Raw genomic sequence first — 17,300 nt, forward strand, 5'->3', positions numbered from 1 at the left:
AATTAACTGAATTGTAAAGCTACATTCTTCTTACTGGTAAATGTTTTACAGAGTTGTTGTAAGGATTAAATTAACTAATGTAAGAGCATTTTGTAAAGTGTGAGATATAAGTACAAAGCACTATAGTTATAGCTATGTCAAAGGAAATAGTATATAGATGAATACTTTTTAAAATGTGATATCCAGAGAAGCTTTCATAAACCTTCCCAAATCAATACTACTAAACTGCTAAGTATTTGATTAGGCTAGCCACAGATCAAACAATTTGGATCCTATCCATTCTCAAACATATTTGCAGAAATGATTCCTTTACCCATCTGTATAAAGATTGATGGCAGTGATTGCTTAGATACTGCTTATACCCTTGGAAGGAAGAAAAGACGATGGTTTTTAGGAGGCATTTCCTAGCCTCTTCTCTGTCACTTAAAACACTGTCCTCTGTCTCTTTAGGCCAATGTGTTTAATCACAAAGTGATCAAGGTCTTTCAAAACTTTCAAGGGTAAAGAATGATAAGGCAAAAGATTTTTGTTCTGTTATTAAAACTACACTATGTATGTGTGTGTATATATACATTGGCAACCTGCTATCTTTTGTAATATATTCCAGATAATTTAGTTGAAGTGAATGGTAAAATTATAGTTATTGCAATTTATGAACCATTAGGAATTTTTTATAATGCCCTGTACATATGATATACTGGTTTAGCATAAATGTTATTAGTGAATAAAATAACAATACTATAGTTCTCATTTTGTGATTCCAGGGTATCATTCAGTTTCCAAACCCCAGTACTTGTGGCCACTGCTAGGGTGGCTTAAATATTGACTATATGATAAATAACTATTTAATGGGATCAATAAATGAAATAATCACTTATTCTTTCTCAAAATATCACTAATTAAAAGGAATGTAAACCATGGAAATATAAATACAATCTGAGAAATAATACTGAACTGGTGATAAAAATAATTTAAACACATTCTTTATGCTATTGAATCTATATTGTATTCAAAGAAAAAAACAAAAAATAAGTACTCTCTCTCCTACTCCAACTCTACTCCTAAAAAGTAGTAGATTTGTAAAATGATTTGGCAAGAAATCTTTGCTTAAATATAGCTCAGTGGATTAAAATATGTTAAGTAAACGGCCTTGTATTGTCACTGCTTATTTAACTGATACCAAGAACAGAATGATTAAAGTCTTTCTAATATTTCAGGGGTAAAGAATGGTCACTGAAAATTGAGTCAAAAGATTTTTATTCTGTTGTTAAAACTACACTACAGAAGAAATCAGTGTTCAGTGTTCAGTATCAGATTCTTGTCACAAAAAAATCAGAACTAATTCAGGAAACAGGATAAGGCTAGTATTTTGTAAATGACAGAAAGCCAAATTTTCTGTAACCCAATGAAGGCACTGAGGTATATAGATAGTACAGTGAGATATAATTCAGTTTGGCAAATCTCAATCATGGTTCTACTTTTGAGTTCCATGTATTAATGTTTCCATCTCAGAACTACACTTTCCAATTCAAAATGCCTTTAAAGAACAAAGCTTTTGCTGCTAGTTTAAGAAAGTCAATCTCACGTGATGGTCAATGATTCTTGCCAACTCTTTGTCCGCCTTGGTAAAAAAATCTGCATATGGAAACAAGCCGATTTCTGGCATAGAAGAATGTTCCCTTCAAAAGAGCACAAGAACAGATCCAATATTAGGTATAGATAGTCTTCCTCCCCGGAATATATAGATTTACAAATCCTCATTATTAAGAATTTTGATTCTATATTGTTAACATAGAAAACTACTCTGTGTAGACTACTACATATTAGCTTTTAGTTTCTGTAAGCCATTTGGGTTCTTAAAACTGACATTTCTGAGGGTAGGGCATGACATATAGAATGAGAACTAGAAAATAATAAAAAGGCAATCTTCTCCTAGGAGATGTAAATACTACAGCTGGTCAGTAGCAAATGAGAGGCTAAAGTATGAAAGGCTTAAGGGAGCCTGAAGTAGACTATGCCCAACAGGGAGATGAAAGTGCCCGTCGCTGTATACAGCCCCATGACCCTGGAAGTTCTGGTGGAATTCTAAGCCTAAGAATTTGACCTAAGATATACTAAAAAAGAAAAAAAATGATGTGACTTCAATACTTCTCTCAAATAAGGGTGGAACTGTGGCAGACAATTTAACAACAGCTCAATGGAAGTGTTGGCAGTACAAAGCTGTGTCCTAAACTAGCAGAGATTTAGTATTAAACCGTCCACATAATAATTACATTATTAAATTTATTATGAAGAAATGATTGTGAGCTCAGAAATATGTTATGCAACAAAATGGTGGTAGAGAATATGGTTTTGAAGGAGAGAAAGTGGGTTTAAAAGAAAAGCTCTTAGGAAAGAGTCTAAGGAGAGACATAGCTGGTGAAAATTTCCATATTCAAAAAAGTCTGATCAGTTTTTAAGACTATAACGTCTAATATCCACTTTTTTCAAGTTGTTGTCTATACCCTTTTTGACATGCTTCTCTCATATCACTAGGTTGCTTTATGCTGCACTAAACACTTCTCAAATCCTTCCATTTATCGTCATCTCCATCATCATTTTCCTAATCTAAACCATCATCTCTTACCTGGATTAAGGCCTCCTTTTTTATAATCCCTGCATCCACCATGTCTTACCCTTTTTATTCTTGTCTCCATACAGTAGCCAGAATTTTTTTTTCAAAATACAAAGTGGATCATGTCAATCCCTGACTTCAAACTTTTCAGTAATTCCACATTAACTTTAGGAGTAAGATTACATTCCTTGTTGAGGAAGCCTGAAGTAGACTGTGCATTTGTTTAAGTGGCTTGCATGGCTTCTCCAGACTTACTTTTCTCCCTTCTTGGCCCAGGTCTGTGTGTTCCTAACACATGGGCTTTCTTGCAGTTACTGTGATGTGCCTTGCTCCACCTGACTATTGTTTGTTTGCACATGCTGTCACCACCCCTTTCTCCAATGTCCTTCTCCTCCTCCTCTCTCTCTGCTGCAGGGCTGGTTAATGCTTACTTTTTCTTCAGCTTCTCAGTTCAAGCCCACTACCATAGCTCTCAATCCACCATGGGCCTTTCCTTCATCATACTTATCTCAATTGTAACTTTACATTTATCTGTGAGCCTGTATGAAAATTTTTTTTTCCTGACTAGAAATATGAGCTACATGATTACGGAGACTTTGTTTGTTTGCTTATCATTGACTACACAGTGACCTACACAGTGCCACTAGACACTAAATGAATGTGTGTATGTTTGGTAAATTACTGAATGAATAAATGAAAGTTGTGATATGTTTTAATCTCCTTTATATTCCAGGCCATCAATAAGAGTCTACGACACAATACTCTTATGTCAGCAGAGCAGTGTCCAGCAGAGCAAGAAGACGACAATCTCAAGAGGTAGGTCATTAGAGTGGAACTAATAGCAGGGATTCAAAGGAAAATAACTCAAGTGACAGGTGACCAGGGAAAATATATGGAGCCCTCTCCTAACCCATAAGATTCACAAGTATTGTGGGGCAGAAGAGCAGTGAGCTTCCCACTGCATGTAGAATAGGCGCCCTAGCCATTCTATTGAAATATTAAAATATGATTCTAGAATGCTGGAGAGTTAGGGGGCATCTGCGGCTGAGACTTGGGTTAACTATATTCATTCAACAAAATTTGGGCACTTCTGATATTCAAAGAATTGTGCTAAATGCTGTGAAAAGATAAATGAGACAGAACTTTTAAATTAGTTAAAGGTTAAAGGTGTTCAAGCAAGTTGCCTCAAGTTCCTTCTTGAATTATAAAAGTTTAAGATAAAGACATGCATAACAATATACATAATGTTAGAAAGCCTTTAAAATGGGAAGATTAGATGGATATGCTTGTGCACCTGATTTGTAGTTTTCTCAGCTGAATAGTTTGTACTGGAAAAGAAAAATGTATAAATAACTATAATACAACATGAGACGTAAGAGAGATAAGTATTCAATGATATAAACAGAAAAATGTAGTAAAATGGTTAAGAAACAGGTTCTGGACTCAGATCTCTAAGCAAATTTTCATTCTGCCACTTAGTATTATTTATCACTCTGCTCCTCGGTGTCTCCATTTTTAATACAAAAAAATAATAGTACCTTCCTTGTTATGTATTTATAAAAATTAAAAAAGGGATGACATAAATACGTTTGATGGAGCAAATACTAAACAAGTTTCAGCTGTACTATCCTTGTCATTATCATTATCAAAAAAATTCAGAGGAATAAGCCATGACTTTTAGGTGGTATTAAAAGAGAAGAGAATAAAATAAGAGAAAAAGTAATGGAAGACAAAACAATTAAGATGAGGCTTAAATGAGATGTACAACTCTTATGTTTGGAATTAAATGGGAAGTAGAGAAAAATCTTCCCAGAAACATGGTATATTATAATCCTCGGTGTGCCATAACAAATTACCACAAACTGGTAGTCTTAAAAGCCAGAAATCCATTTTCTCACAGTTCTACAGGCCAGAAGTCCTAAATCAAGGTGTTGGCAGGTTTGGTTCCTCTGAAGGCTCTGGGGAGAATGCATTCCAGGCTTCTCTTAGCTTCTAGTAGCTTCTAGCTTCCCATCTTTGTCTCTGTCTTCAAATGGCCTTCTCCTTCCATGTCTCTATGTCTGCTTCTTTTCTGTCTCTTACAAGGACACAAGGACACTGTGGATTTAAGGCCCATGTGACCAAGACAGCCTTAACTTTCCCTAAAGCTAAAGCTTGACTAGGGCTTCCCTGGTGGCGCAGTGGTTGAGAATCTGCCTGCCAATGCAGGTGACACGGGTTCAAGCCCTGGTCTGGGAAGATCCCACATGCCACAGAGCAACTAGGCCCGTGAGCCACAATTACTGAGCCTGTGCTCTGCAACAAGAGAGGCCACGATAGTGAGAGGCCCGTGCACCGCGATGAAGAGTGGCCCCCACTTGCCGCAACTAGAGAAAGCCCTCACACAGAAATGAAGACCCAACACAGCCATAAATAAATAAATAAATAAAAATTAAAAAAAAAAAAAAAGCTTGACTAAAGCTTAGACAGGCTTCTTCCTGACTCTAGGCACCTGATCTCCCTTGTTTTAGAGCATTTACTGTAGAAAACTTGCAATTGTAAATTATTTCTCTTCTCCCAGCCTTTTGCCAGTTTATTATCCAGGAACACTTTTCTCAAGGACCTGGGAGCCATCCCTTTAAAATAAAATCATCAAGAAAGATAGTGCTCCTATCTTCCAGTCTCTGTGGGAAGGAATCTAACTTAGGTGGCAATTAGCAAACACAATGACCTAATCACATTGACCAACCTCTCCTCTAATATCTTCCAATACTTTTCCACTAGCTCACCTCAGCATCAAAAAACCTCCTGTCTTTTGTTTCAGGGGAGTTAAGTTCAATCTCTCTCCCCTATTGCAAGACTTGAGTAAAGTTTTCTTTGCCTGTTTAATTTGTCCGGTGCAATTTCTCTTTGATACACCCTAATTCAAGATGATCTCATCTTGAAATCCTTATCTTAGCCACCCAAATAAGGTCACATTGACAAGTATGGGGGCCTAGCACTTTGACACATCTTTTGGAGGACACAGTTCAACCCACTATAGATGACAAAGCAGGAACAAAAATTCAGACGAAGGAAACAAAGCACTTATTTGGGGAGAAGCACACAGACTGAGAAGGATGGAACCTAGAATACACTTAAGGGAAGAATAGGTGACTCATTTATTCACTCATTCATTCATTTACTCAAACATTTATTGCAGGAGGAATGTTATTATAGGGACTGAGAAGAGAAAAATATTTAACTTAGATACTGCAGTCCAGAAATTCAAAGTTCACATGGCAGGGAGACATGTAAAGAGACATTTATAGTACACTGGAAAAATTGCTGTAAAACAGGGTTCTCTGGTGGACAAACATGGGAGATGACATAATTTAACTTAGTCTGAGAGTAAGAGAAAATTTCCTGAATGAGTTATGCATAGTTTTGTCCCAATAGGATGATTGCGGACTGAAGAAAAGACACATTTAGGACATGTTCATTTTTTTTTTTAATATATCAAGGATAAGAAATATACAGAGATACTTACAAAAAGAGAAAAAAACACACAAAAAAACCCAAAACAAGGGATAATACTGTTCTTTATACAGAGTTATGGTTTTTCAAGTCCCCAAGCTCTTCTGAGGACATAAAATATGGATTGAGCATCCCTTTAGAAGGTATTCCCCAGGAGCACGTGAATAACCATGTCTCAGGCCTCTTTAATCCTGCATCTCCCCCTCTGACCTAATCAATTCAGCAGGTTCTGGACTCAGATCTCTAAGCAAATTTTCATCCTGCCACTTAGTATTATTTATCACTCTGTTCCTCTGTTTGCTTTTATCTCAGGCAGACTATAATAATCTTTGGAATTACCCAATGAGGGGAAGATACTGTATTATTTAAACAAACCACAGAATTATATCCTTGTTCAGCAACTGAATGACTTGATCCCTTATCCCACTTTTTTTTGAGAGAAATTGAACAGGCACAGACTCATTGGTTGGCATTTCCTCTAGTATACTTCATTTTCATTTTTGAGGTCCAGCATGGACGTATGATTCTCAAAAATGTCATGGATATAGGACCTTTCACTGATTCTAAACTTAACTTATTCCAAATAATTGTAATTGAGTATAATGTTAGCTGTGGGCTTATCATTTATGTCCTTTGTTATACTGAAGTATATCCCTTCTATACCCAATTTGTTGAGAGTTTTTATTGTGAAAATTTGAACGTTGTCAAATGCTTTTTCTGCATCTAGTGAGATAATCACATGCTTTCTATCTTTCATTCTATCAATGTGGTATATCACATTTATTGATTTACATATGTTGAATCATCCTTGCATTCAAGAGGTAAATCCCACATGATCATGGTGTATGATCCTTCTAATGTGTCCGTTTTTTAAAATTTTTATTTATTTTTAAATAAAAAAAATTATTGCAGTATATTTCATGTACATTATATAAGTAACAGGTGTACAATACAGTGATTTACAACTTTAAAGGTTATACTCCATTTATAATTATTGTAAATATTGGCTCCATTTCCTCTGTTGGAATCCTTGTAGCTTACTTTATACATAATAGTTTATACCTCTTTGTTCACTACCCCTATCTTGCCCCTCCCTCTTCTCTCTTCCTACTGGTAACCACTAGTTCATTCTCTTTATCTGTGAGTCTCTTTCTGCTTTGTTATATTCACTAGTTTGTTGTATTTTTTAGATTTCACATATAAGTGATATCATAAAGTTTTTCTGTCTGACTTATTTCACTTAGCATAAGATCCTTCAGGTCAATCCATGTAGCAAATGGCAAATTTTCATTCTTTTTCATGACTGAGTAGTAGTCCATTGTACATATATACCACATCTTCTTTATCTATTCATCTGCTGATGAACACTTAGGTTGCTTCCATATCTTGGCACTTGTAAATAATGCTGCAGTGAACATTGGGATGCATGTTTGTTTGTTTTTTCTTTAATTAGTGCTTTGGGTTTTTGTTTGTTTGTTATTTTCTGTTTTCTTGGATATACACCCAGGAGTGGAATTGCTAGGTCATATGGTAGTTGTTTTTAGTTTTTTGAGAAACCTCCATACTGTTTTCCACAGTGGCTGCACCAGTTTACATTCCCAATAACAGTGTACAAGAGGTCCCTTTTCTCTACATCCTTGCCAATGTTTGTTATATGTGTTCTTTTTGAAGAAAGCCATTCTGACAGGTGTGAGGTGATAGCTCATTGTGATCTTGATTTGCATTTTCCATATGATTAATGATGTCGAGTATCTTTTCATGTGCCTGTTGGCCATCTGCATGTCCTTTTTGGAAAAATGTCTATTCAGATCTCCTTTCCATTTTAAAAATCGAGTCGTTTGTTTTTTTGATGTTGAGTTGTATGAGGTGTTTATAGATTTTGGAGGTTAACCCCTTATTGGTCATACCACTCACAGATATTTTCTCCCATTCAGTAGGATGTCTTTCTGTTTTGTTGATGGTTGCCTTTTTTTGTTGTTGAAAAGCTCAAGTTTAAATAGGTCACATTTGTTTATTTCCTGTGCTTTAAGAGAAAGATCCCCCCAAAAATGTCAAAAACAGTTCAGCCTATGTATTGCTCTAGGAGTTTTATGGTTTTTGGTCTTACATTTGGGTCTTTACTTTTATTTACATTTAGGTCTTTAATCCATTTTGAGTTTATTTTTGTATATGGTGTTAGAGAATGTTCTAATTTCATTCTTTTACATGTAGCTGTCCATTTGTCCCAGCACCACTTTTTAAAGAGACTGTTTTTTCTCCATTGTATATCCATGCCTCTTGTCATAGATTAATTTACCATAAGTGTGTGAGCATTTCTGGGCTCTCTATTCTGTTCCATTAATCTATGTGTCTGCTTTTGTGCCAGTACCATACTGATTTCAGTACCTTACTGAAGCTTTGGAGTATAGACTGAAGTCAGAGAGCATGATTCTTCCAGCTCTGTTCTTCTTTTCTCAAGATTGTTTTACCTATTCAGGGTTTTTTGTGTTTCTGTATACATTTGAAAATTATTTGTTCTAGTTCTGTGAAAAATGCCCTTGGTATTTTGATAGGGATTGAACTGAATCTGTACACTGCCTTGGGTAGTTTGGCCCTTGTAACAATATTAATTCTTACAATCAAAGAACGCGGTTTATCTTTCCATCCCTTTTGTGTTGTCTTCAATTTCTTTCAGCAGTGTCTTATAGTTTTCTGAGTATAGGTCTTTTACCTTCTTAGGTAGATTTATGTCTAGGTATTTTATTATTTTTGATGTGATGGTAAATGGTTTGGTTTCATTAATTTCTCTTTCTGATAGTCTGTTAGTGTATATGAATGCAAGAGATTTCTGTGTATTAATTTTTTACTCTGCAAACTTTACCAAATTCATTGATGAGCTCTAGTAGTTTTCTGGTGGCAACATTAGGATTTTTTATGTATGGTATCATGTCACCTGCAAACAGTGACAGTTTTACTTTTGCTTTCCAATGTGGATTCCTTTTATTTCTTTTTTGTTCTCTGATTACTGTGGCTAGGACTTCCAATACTGCGTTGAATAAAAGTGACAAGAGTGGGCAACCTTGTCTTGTTCTTGATCTTAGAGGAAATGCTTACAGCTTTTCACCATTGAGTATGATGTTAGCTATGGGTTTAGCATATACGGCCTTTATTATGTTGAGGTATGCTTCCTCTATGCACACTATCTGGAGAATTTTTTAAATAAATGGATTTTGAAATTTGGCAGAAATTTTTCCTGCATCTATTGAGATAATCATACTGTTTCTATTCTTCAGTTTCTTAACCTGGTGTGCCACACTGATTGATTTGCAGATATTAAAAAATTCTTGCTGCCCTGGGATAAATCCCTTGCGATCATGGTGTCTGATCCTTTTTTTTTTTCACATACACACACACACACACACACACACACACACACACAGTATTTTATTTTCACAAGAGATAAATAAACTGATACCAAGTATTGTAAATGGATGACCACAACAAAAGCAACAATGATTGCAATTATCAAACACGAAACACACTCATACTATGTCATAATATTGACATTCAGTCCAGTAATCCTCCACAGTAACAGCTCCTTTACTTTGCAGTGAAAACTGATTTGTATATTTTTTGCCTCTGAGTCCTTGTGAGATTTTTTTTTTTCAAACAGGAAGTCACAAAAATTATAATCATCCTCATCAGTTCACTCAGTCCCATGTAATTAATTTTTTTTATCTTGATCTTTTGTTAGCACTTTTATGAATTCAGTTTTCAATTAGAGTACTGAAAATGCTTATTCATTCAGTTCAGCAGTATAGTCAGTTACCAGAAACCTGTACTTGTCAGAGTCTTTTCCATGAATTCCTTGAAGATGAAACCCTTTTATAAGAACGTGATTGCAAAAGCATCAGAGTACACCCAGAACTGTCTGTAAATGACAAAAGACTTAAAAATGACCATGGTTAAAGATTTGATGAAAATTCATTGTAATGCAATTGACAAGGAAATTTAGTTATTTCTGAGATATACATTTTAAAGTAATAACTAGAATTATGACTTATAACATTATACCAGAACATATAAGATTTTTAGAAATTGCATGTAATGTCTGAAACATTTATATTAACATATTTCCTTACAAATAACCCAAAGAAAGTTTAGTATTAGTTGTTTTCTTGTTTGTTTATTTATACTGCAGGTTCTTATTAGTCATCAATTTTATACACATCAGTGTATACATGTCAATGCCAATCGCCCAATTCAGCACACCACCATCCCCACCAAACCGCAGTTTTCCCCCCTTGGTGTCCATATGTTTGTTCTCTACATCTGTGTCTCAACTTCTGCCCTGCAAACCGGTTCATCTGTACCATTTTTCTAGTTCCACATACATGCGTTAATATACGATATTTGTTTTTCTCTTTCTAACTTACTTCACTCTGTATGACAGTCTCTAGATCCCTCCACGTCTCAACAAATGACTCAAATTCATTCCTTTTTATGGCTGAGTAATATTCCATTGTATATATGTATCATATCTTCTTTATCCATTCATCGGTGGATGGGCATTTAGGTTGCTTCCATGACCTGGCTATTGTAAATAGTGCTGCAATGAACATTGGGGTGCATGTGTCTTTTTGAAATATGGTTTTCTCTGCGTATATGCCCAGTAGTGGGATTGCTGGATCATATGGTAATTCTATTTTTAGTTTTTTAAGGAAACTCCATACTGTTCTCCATAGTAGCTGTATCAATTTACATTCCCACCAACAGTGCAAGAGGGTTCCCTTTTCTCCACACCCTCTCCAGCATTTGTAGATTTTCTGATGATGCCCATTTTAACTGGTGTGAGGTGATATCTCACTGTAGTTTTGATTTGCATTTCTCTAATAATTAGTGATGTTGAGCAGCTTTTCATGTGCTTCTTGGCTATCTGTATGTGTTCTTTGGAGAAATGTCGATTTAGGTCTTCTGCCCATTTTTGGATTGGGTTGTTTGTTTCTTTAATATTGAGCTGCATGAGCTGTTTATATATTTTGGAGATTAATCCTTTGCCCGTTGATTTGTTTGCAAATATTTTCTCCCATTCTGGGGGTTGTCTTTTCATCTTGTTTATGGTTTCCTTTGCTGTGTAAAAGCTTTTATGTTTCATTAGGTCCCATTTGTTTATTTTTGTTTTTATTTCCATTACTCTAGGAGGTGGATCAAAAAAGATCTTGCTGTGATTTATGTCAAAGAGTGTTCTTCCTATGTTTTCCTCTAGGAGTTTTATAGTGTCCGGTCTTACATTTAGGTCTCGAATCTATTTTGAGTTTATTTTTGTGTATGGTGTTAGGGAGTGTTCTAATTTCATTCTTTTACATGTAGCTGTCCAGTTTCCCAGCACCACGTACTGAAGAGACTGTCTTTCCTCCATTGTATATCTTTGCCTCCTTTGTCATAGATTAGTTGACCATAGGTGCGTGGGTTTATCTCTGGCTTTCTATCTTGTTCCATTGATCTACGTTTCTGTTTTTGTGCCAGTACCATATTGTCTTGATTACTGTAGCTTTGTAGTGTAGTCTGAAGTCAGGGAGTCTGATTCCACCAGCTCCGTTTTTTTCCCTCAAGACTGCTTTGGCTATTTGGGGTCTTTTGTGTCTCCACACAAATTTTAAGATGATTTGTGCTAGTTCTGTAAAAAAATGCCATTGGTAATTTGATAGGGATTGCATTGAATCTGTAGATTGCTTTGGGTACTATAGTCATTTTCACAATATTGATTCTTCTATTCCAAGAACATGGTATATCTCTCCATCTGTTGGTATCATCTTTAATTTCTTTCATCAGTGTCTTATAGTTTTCTGCATACAGGTCTTTTGTCTCTCTCGGTAGGTTTTTTTTTTTTTTTTTTTTTCTCTCGGTAGGTTTATTCCAAGGTATTTTATTCTTTTTGTTGCAATGGTAAATGGGAGTGTTTTCTTAATTTCACTTTCAGATTTTTCATCATTAGTGTATAGGAATGCAAGAGATTTCTGTGCATTAATTTTGTATCCTGCAACTTTACCAAATTCATTGATTAGCTCTAGTAGTTTTCTGGTGTCATCTTTAGGATTCTCTATGTATAGTATCATGTCATCTGCAAACAGTGACAGTTTTACTTCTTTGTATTCTTTTTATTTCTTTTTCTTCTCTGATTGCTGTGGCTAGGACTTCCAAAGCTGTGTTGAATAATAGTGGTGAGAGTGGACATCCTTATCTCGTTCCTGATCAGGAAACGCTTTCAGTTTTTCACCATGGAGAATGATGTTTGCTGTGGGTTTGTCATATATGGCCTTTATTATGTTGAGGTAGGTTCCCTCTATGCCCACTTTCTGGAGAGTTTTTATCATAAATGGGTGTTGAATTTTGTCAAAAGCTTTTTCCGCATCTATTGAGATGATCATATGGTTTTTACTCTTCAATTTGTTAATATGGTGTATCACATTGATTGATTTGCATATATTGAAGAATCCTTGCATCCCTGGGATAAATCCCACTTGATCATGGTGTATGATCCTTTTAATGTGTTGTTGGATTCTGTTTGCTAGTATTTTGTTGAGGATTTTTGCATCTATATTCATCAGTGATATTAGTCTGTAATTTTCTTTTTTTGTAGTATCTTTGTCTGGTTTTGGTATCAGGGTGATGGTGGCCTCATAGAAGGAGTTTGCAAGTGTTCCTTCCTCTGCAATTTTTTGGAAGAGTTTGAGAAGCATGGGTGTTAGCTCTTCTCTAAACGTTTGATAGAATTCACCTGTGAAGCCATCTGGTCCTGGACTTTTGTTTGTTGGAAGATTTTTAATCACAGTTTCAATTTCATTACTTGTGATTGGTCTGTTCATATTTTCTGTTTCTTCCTGGTTCAGTCTTGGAAAGTTATACCTTTTTAAGAATTTGTCCATTTCTTCCACGTTGTCCATTTTATTGGCATAGAGTTGCTTGTAGTAGTCTCTTAGGATGCTTTGTATTTCTTTGCTGTCTGTTGTAACTTCTCCCTTTTCATTTCCAATTTTATTGATTTGAGTTCTCTCCCTCTTTTTCTTGATGAGTCTGCTAAGGGTTTATCAATTTTGTTTATCTTCTCAAAGAACCAGCTTTTAGATTTATTGATCTTTGCTATTGTTTTCTTTGTTTCTATTTCATTTATTTTTGCTCTGATCTTTATGATTTCTTTCCTTCTGCTAACTTTGGGTTTTGTTTGTTCTTCTTTCTGTAGTTCCTTTAGGTGTAAGGTTAGATTGGTTACTTGAGATTTTTCTTGTTTCTTGAGGTAGGCTTGTATAGCTATAAACTTCCCTCTTAGAACTGCTTTTGCTGCATCCCATAGGTTTTGGATCATCATGTTTTCATTGTCATTTGTCTCTAGGTATTTTTTCATTTCCTCTTTAATTTCTTCAGTGATCTCTTGGTTGTTTAGTAACGTATTGTTTAGCCTCCATGTGTTTGTGTTTTTTACGTTTTTTCCCCTGTAATTCATTTCTAATCTCATAGCGTTGTGGTCAGAAAAGATGCTTGATATGATTTCAATTTTCTTAAATTTACTGAGGCTTGATTTATGACCCTGGAGAATGTTCCCTGCGCACTTGAAAAGAAAGTGTAATCTGCTGTTTTTGGATGGAATGTCCTGTAAATATCAATTAAATCTATCTGGTCTATTGTGTCATTTATAGCTTCTCTTCCTTATTTATTTTCATTTTGAATGATCTGTCCATTGGTGTAAGTGAGGTGTTAAAGTCCCCCACTATCATTGTGTTATTGTCGATTTCCTCTTTTATAGCTGTTAGCAGTTGCCTTATGTATTGTGGTGCTCCTATGTTGGGTGCATATATATTTATAATTGTTATATCTTCTTCTTGGATTGATGCCTTGATCATTATGTAGTGTTCTTCCTTGTCTCTTGTAACATTCTTTATTTTAAAGTCTATTTTATCTGATATGAGTATAGCTACTCCAGCTTTCTTTTGATTTCCATTTGCATGGAATATCTTTTTTCATCCCCTCACTTTCAGTCTATATGTGTCCCTAGGTCTGAAGTGGGTCTCTTGTAGACAGCATATATATGGGTCTTGTTTTTGTATCCAGTCAGCAAGCCTGTGTTTTTTGGTTGGAGCATTTAATCCATTCACGTTTAAGGTAATTATCGATATGTATGTTCCTATGACCATTTTCTTAATTGTTTTGGGTTTTTGTAGATCCTTTTCTTCTCTTGTGTTTCCCACTTAGAGAAATTCCTTTAGCATTTGTTGTAGAGCTGGTTTGGTGGTGCTGAATTCTCTTAGCTTTTGCTTGTCTGTAAAGCTTTTGATTTCTCCATCGAATCTGAATGAGAGCCTTGCCGGTTAGAGTAATCTTGCTTGCAGGTTCTTCCCTTTCATCACTTTAAGTATATCATGCCACTGCCTTCTGGCTTGTAGAGTTTCTGCTGAGAAATCAGTTGTTAACCTTATGGAAATTCCCTTGTATGTTATTTGTCATTTTTCCCTTGCTGCTTTCAATAATTTTTCTTTGTCTTTAATTTTTGCCAATTTGATTACTAGGTGTCACGGCGTGTTTCTCCTTGGGTTTATCCTGTACAGGACTCTCTGCTCTTCCTGGACTTGGGTGGCTATTTCCTTTCCCATATTAGGGAAGTTTTCGACTATAATCTCTTCAAATATTTTGTAGGGCCCTTTCTCTCTCTCTTCTCCTTCTGTGACCCCTATAATGCAAATGTTGTTGCATTTAATGTTGTGCCAGAGGTCTCTTAGGCTGTCTTCATTTCTTTTCATTCTTTTTTATTTATTCTGTTCCGCAGCCGTGAATTCCATCCTTCTGTCTTCCAGGTCACTTATCCATTCTCCTGCCTCAGTTATTCTGCTATTGATTCTTTCTAGTGTAGTTTTCATTTCAGTTATCATATTGTTCATCTCTGTTTCTTTGTTCTTTAATTCTTCTAGGTCTTTGTTAAACATTTCTTGCATCTTCTTGATCTTTGCCTCCATTCTTTTTCCGAGGTTCTGGATCATCTTCACTATCATTATTCTGAATTCTTTTTCTGGAAGGTTGCCTATCTCCACTTCATTTAGTTGTTTTTCTGGGGTTTTATCTTGTTCCTTCATCTGGTACATAGCCCTCTGCCTTTTCATCTTGTCTCTCTTTCTGTGAATGTGGTTTTTGTTCCACAGGCTGCAGGACTGTAGTTCTTCTTGCTTCTGCCATCTGCCCTCTGGTGAATGAGGCTATCTAAGAGGCTTGTGGAAGTTTCCTTATGGGAGGGACTGGTGGTGGGTAGAGCTGACTGTTGCTGTGGTGGGCAGAGCTCAGTAAAACTTTAATCCGCTTGACTGCTGATGGGTGGTGCTGGGTCCCCTCCCTGGTGGTTGTTTTGCCTGAGGCAACCCCAAACTGGAGCCTACCTGGGCTCTTTTGTGGGGTTAATGACAGACTCTGGGAGGGCTCATGCCAAGGAGTACTTCCCAGAACTTCTGCTGCCAGTGTCCTTGTCCCCATGGTGAGCCACAGATCCCCCCCCCTCTCCTCTGCAGGAGACCCCCCAACACTAGCAGGTAGGTCTGGTTCAGCCTATCCTGGGGTCACTGCTCCTTCCCCTGGGTCCTGATGCATACTCTACATTGTGTGTGCCCTCCAAGAGTGGAGTCTCTGTTTCCCCCAGTCCTGCTGAAGTCCTGCAATCAATTCCCACTAGGCTTCAAAGTCTGATTCTCTAGGAATTCCTTCTCCCATTGCCGGACCCCCAGGTTGGGAAGCCTGATGTGGGGCTCAGAACCTTCACTCCAGTGGGTGGACTTCTGTGGTATAAGTGTTCTCCAGTCTGTGAGTCACCCACCTAGCAGTTATGGGATTGGATTTTACTGTGATTGCACCCCTCCTACCATCTCACTGTGGCTTCTCCTTTGTCTTTGGATGTGGGGTATCTTTTTTGGTGAGTTCCAGTGTCTTCCTGTCAATGATTGTCCAGCAGCTAGTTTTGATTCTGGTGTTCTCGCAAGAGGGAGTGAGAGCACGTCCTTCTCCACCATCTTGGTTCCTCCCTGATCCATTTAATGTATTGTTCAGTTTGCTAATATTTGGTTGAGGAGTTTTGTGTCTATATTCATCAGTGATACTGGCCTGTAATTTTCTTTGTTTGTGACATCTTTATCTAGTTTTGGTATCAGGGTGATATTGGCCTCATAGAAAGCGTGGGAGTATTCCTTCCTCTGCAATTTTTTTCGAATAATTTGAGAGGACAGGTGTTAATTCTTCTCTAAATGTTTGGTAGAATTCATCTGTGAAGACATCTGGTCCTGGACTTTTTTTGGGGGGGACTTTCTAAATTACTGATTCAATTTAATTACAGGTAATTGGTCTGTTCACATTTTCTATTTATTCCTGGTTCAATCTTGGGAGATTGTACATTTCTAAGAATTTGTCCATTTCTTCTAGGTTGTCCATTTTATTGGCATATAGCTGTTCACAGTAATCTCTTATGATCTTTTGTAATCTGTGCTATCAGTTATAACTTCTTTTTCCTTCCTCATTTTATTGATTTGGGCCCACTCCTTTTTCTTGATGCGCCTGGTTAAAGGTTTATCAATTTTGTTTATCTTTTCAAAGAACCAGTTTTTAGCTTCATTGATATTCTCTATTGTTTTTTAGTTGCTATTTCACTTATTTCTTCTCCAATCTTTATGATTTCTTTCCTTCTACTACTTTGTGCTTTGTACTTCTTCTCTAGTTCCTTTAGGTATAATGTTAGGTTGTTTATTTGAGATTTTTCTTGTTTCCTAAGTGAGCTTGTATTGCTATAAACTTTCCTCTTAGAATTGCTTTTGCTGCATGCCACAGGCTTTTTTTGGTTTTGTTTTGTTTTTTAATGTGCCTAATCCTAATAAGCTCCGTGCTTTTTTTTTTTTTAATTAATTAATTTATTTATTTATTTTTGGCTGTGTTGGGTCTTCATTTCTGTGCGAGGGCTTTCTCCAGTTGCGGCAAGCGGAGGCCACTCTTCATCGCGGTGTGTGGGCCTCTCACTATCGCGGCCTCTCGTGTTGCGGAGCACAGGTTCCAGACGCGCAGGCTCAGTAGTTGTGGCTCACAGGCCCAGTTGCTCCGTGGCATGTGGGATCTTCCCAGACCAGGGCTCGAACCCGTGTCCCCTGCATTGGCAGGCAGATTCTCAACCACTGTGCCACCAGGGAAGCACGAT

The 17,300-nt window shown here is 36.6% G+C and overlaps 1 protein-coding gene across 1 annotated transcript in view; it reads right to left on the reverse strand.

Moving 5' to 3' along the window:
* TMEM232 (transmembrane protein 232) overlaps positions 1–17,300 on the reverse strand; it is a 246,958-nt gene that overhangs the window by 2,644 nt on the left and 227,014 nt on the right. The window contains 1 exon segment of the mRNA XM_036847913.1: positions 1,586–1,679. Coding sequence (XP_036703808.1) covers positions 1,586–1,679 — 94 coding nt within the window.

This window comes from Balaenoptera musculus, chromosome 3 (genome assembly GCF_009873245.2).
Source record: "Balaenoptera musculus isolate JJ_BM4_2016_0621 chromosome 3, mBalMus1.pri.v3, whole genome shotgun sequence".
In the NCBI taxonomy this organism is placed as follows: domain Eukaryota; kingdom Metazoa; phylum Chordata; class Mammalia; order Artiodactyla; family Balaenopteridae; genus Balaenoptera; species Balaenoptera musculus.